Consider the following 3880-nt stretch of genomic DNA (forward strand, 5'->3'; position numbering starts at 1 on the left):
TCTCTCCAGCCCCTCCCCCCCTTTTTTTTCCTAGACAGGGTTTCTCTGTGTAGCCCTGGCTGTCCTGGAACTCACTCTGTAGACCAGGCTGGCCTCAAATTCAGAAATCCACCTGCCTCTGCCTCCCAAGTGAAACAAAGGAAGAAGGTCCTGAAAGACACACTAGGAACCGGTCATAGGAGTAACCACACTGAAGGAAAGAAAACAGAAAAAAAATATATACGAGGGTTGGGTATGGTGGAGGCACTCAACCTTTGATCCCAGCACACAAGAGGCCAAGGCAGGAAGATCTGAGGGACTCTGAGGCTAGCCTGGTCTATAGAGTGAGTTCTGGGTCAGCCAGGGCTACATAGAGAGGCCTTGTCTCACACACCCCACATGTTAGGAGAGATGGCGCAGTGGTTAAGAGCATTGGCTGATTTTCCAGAGAGCTGGAGTTCAGTTCCCAGAACACACATGGTGACTCAAAACCCCCTGTAACTCTAGGATCCAATGCCCTCTTTGGCTTCTAAGGCCATCTACAGATGTGTGCCATACATCCTCACAGACACATACACATAAAGAAAAAAATATTTTTAGGAAAAAAAATAATATATGCCATAGAACAGGAGGGGTGGGGGTGGGGGGCTCTGCCCTTTGACGCTCTCCTGAGGGAGTCAGATGATAGCTCTTCTCAGGGCGTCTTCTTGATTTCCTAGACTCTCCCTCTCCCCACTCAGGGAAACACAGATCATGATCTGGGGAAGCCATGCCCCTCAGACACCAGGAATCAGCCACAGAAGAATAACTCCCCCAGTGAAGCAGGCCGCCCACAGGTCAGGCTGCAAGAGCCCATGCCAGCGCCTGGCTCAGGGACTCACAAGGACAACCCCCAGGAGGCAGTGCCCCCCAAGCCCAAGGTGACTGCAGAAGAAAAGAAGGCCCCTCCCGTTTTGCCATCTGTACCGGGACCTCGAACACACAAGGACAGGTAAGTCATTCTCTGGGACCAACCCTGCCCAGCTCTTCAGCTAAGCCAGGGGAAGCCAGCGCAGTCCATGTGCAGAGATTAGGAGCAGAAATGAATTTCGCCCCCCCCCCAGCCCGTCCTCATAAAAAGCTGGGTACAGAGGCACGTGCTTGGAGACAGGTGGATCCTGAGACCATGGCTGGCCAGCTAGTCATCCAGCTCCGGGTGGATGAGAGACTGTGTCTCAAAACAAGATGAAGGCTGAGGAGATGTTTCAACGGGGAAGGGTGCTTGCTGCCAACCTGAAGCCTTAAATTCAAACCCCAGGGACTCACGTGATGGAAGGAGAGAACTGAATTTGTTCAAGTTGTCCTCTGACATCCACACTTGTTTTCTGGAATGCATGTGCATGCACACCCCCAACAACAACAAATAACTGGCCAGTGATGCAGCTCAGTAGGTTAAAAGTGCTGGTCACTAAGTATGGTGACCTGATATCAAGGCCCACATAGTAGGTCATCCAGTAGATGGAGAAAGCCAATCCTCACAAATTGTCTCCTGACATGTGTGCTAACCTCAAACTGAGTTAAATGAATGTGATTAAAGAAAAAAACCTAAAAGCTCAAAAACCGGAGAGGTGTTTCCTGTTTCTGGCCGGCTGAAGCCTCTAGTTTAGGTCATAGGCTGCTGGGCCCCATCTTTGTTCTATAGATCTCTATGTGTTCAGGTGAGGCAGCGGGGAGTTGGGGGGGGGATACACACGCTAGGGGGCAGGATTGCATGTGCTGGGACTTGTAATGTGCAAGCCCTGACCTGCAACCCTGCCCCCACCTCACCCGGTTTCTTCTCTGTTTAGAGGCGAGGCTGCGGAGAGCAGGGCAACACTGAGGCTGCAGCCTCCTCCTCTTCCTCCTCCTCCAGTAAGTAGCGCCAGAGTGGGAATGGGGGATAAGGGGAGGGAATGGGGGGAGGGGAGCTCGGGAGGGAGGGGGTGGAAACAAACATTTCCAGTCAGACTTTGGAATGCTTGCGTGTAAGCCTGGACTACACTCACATTGGATTTATATTTCTTCTCTTTTACTTTTTATTTAATTATTATTTAATTATACTTTACTCAAAGTTTGGTTTTTGTTTTGTTTTGTTTTGAGACAGGGTTTCTCTGTGCAGCCCTGGCTGTCCTGGAACTCATTCTGTAGACCAGACTGGCCTTGAACTCAGAAATCCTCCTGCCTCTGCCTCCTCAGTGCAGTGAGGAACTAAAGGCGTGTGCCATCACCGCCCAGCTTTAAAGTTTTTTAAATTGCAAGGACTCTGTGTGTAAGCAGCAGACTCTTCTCCCATGTCCCATGGCATGGGACTAGAGGTTCTCCCCTCCCACCATGTGGACCCTGGGGATCAAACTCAGGGTTGGTGGCAAGTCTCTCTACCGGCTGAGCCATCCTGAAGTCATCTTTTGGGTTTTCAAGACCGGCGCCTCCCATAGCCCAGGCTGGCCTGTCCTTATGTATCTGAGAATGATCCCACAATCCTGCCCCCTCTGGCCTCTGCTTCCCAATGCTGGGTTTTCCGTGTGTGTGCTGCTGGCCCTGGTGTGTCTGCTTTGAGTGGGCAGTCAGAAATGAGGTCCCACTCTGGAGCCCGTGACTCCTTCTCAAGGCTGCTTCCCATCAGCCCTTTACCCTCAGCTCCTAGCCACAGCTTCTCAGAACGCCTGTGGCCTCCCAGCCATCCCCACTGCCCAGCTCTGCCACTTCCTGGCACAAGCTTAGAAGCATCATCACCCAGTCCTTGTCACCCCTGCCTATCTTCACGACACATCCCCAGCCACACCCTGGTCCAGGATGCTCCAGCCAGGCACACTTTGTCTGCTGGGGCCTGAAGTGACTATATGTGATTTTCTTAGCTGATGCCCAGTCACACTCCACTGTGTCCTTTCAGACCAGCAAGTGTCATGGAAGAACACGGAAGGAAAAACTCCAGCCTCTTCCTGCCCATCAGTCATCAGTAGCCACAGCCCCCCACCCCTGCCTACTTATCAAATCCTTTCCTGCCACACTGCCAGTCTCTCCATTTGTACAGCAATATCTACCCCAACACCCACACTCCCTTCCCTTCTTAGTACCTATAGACTCATGTACCTTAGTGCCTATGGACCCTTCCGTATGCTTCCTTTTGTTGTTGTTGTTGTTTTCCTTTTTTTTTTTTTTGAAACAGGGTTTCTCTGTATAGCCCTGGCTGTCCTGGAACTCACTGTATGCTTCCTTAAGGGGATTTTCTTTCTTTTTTTTCTTTCTTCTTATTTATTTATTACATGTAAGTACACTGTAGCTGTCTTCAGACACACCAGAAGAGGGCGTCAGATCTCATTACAGATAGTTGTGAGCCACCATGTGGTTGCTGGGATTTGAACTCAGAACCCATGGAAGAGCAGTCAATGCTCTTAACCGCTGAGCCATCTTTCCAGCCCGTGGATGACTTTCGAGGACAAAACTCCACACAATCCTTAGACTTACACTGTACATATCCTTTTACATTTTTTTCTTTTCGGCTTTGGATTTTCTATGTATGGGTGTTTCGCCTGTCTGTATATTTGTGCACCATGAGCATGTCTGGTTCCCTCAGAGGCCAGAGCAGGGCATCAGATTCTCTGGAGCTGGCCTTACGGATGGTCATAAGCCTCCATGTGGGGATGAGGTTCTATAGCCTGGGTCCTCTAAAAGAACAGCCAGTGGGAATGAGGCTCAGTTGATAAGAGTTTGTGTGGCATGAACAAACTCCTAGGTTCCACCCCCCCATACTTCCCAAACCAGACGTGGTGACACAAGCCTGGAATCTGATCACTGGGGAGCTAGATGAAGGAACCACAACACTCAAGGTCACTCTCAACAGACACTCAAGGTCACTCTCAACAGACACTCAAGGTCACTCTCA

The 3880-nt window shown here is 50.5% G+C and overlaps 1 protein-coding gene across 2 annotated transcripts in view; it reads left to right on the forward strand.

Annotated features, from left to right (window-relative positions):
- Positions 1–3880, forward strand: part of Spata21 (spermatogenesis associated 21) — a 25596-nt gene that overhangs the window by 7963 nt on the left and 13753 nt on the right. For both annotated transcript variants that reach the window (XM_021160183.1, XM_021160184.1), the window contains exons 6-7: positions 720–970; positions 1806–1869. In XM_021160183.1, the coding sequence (XP_021015842.1) occupies positions 720–970; positions 1806–1869 (315 nt within the window). The remainder of the gene's footprint in view (positions 1–719; positions 971–1805; positions 1870–3880) is intronic.

This window comes from Mus caroli, chromosome 4 (assembly GCF_900094665.2).
Source record: "Mus caroli chromosome 4, CAROLI_EIJ_v1.1, whole genome shotgun sequence".
Taxonomy (NCBI): domain Eukaryota; kingdom Metazoa; phylum Chordata; class Mammalia; order Rodentia; family Muridae; genus Mus; species Mus caroli.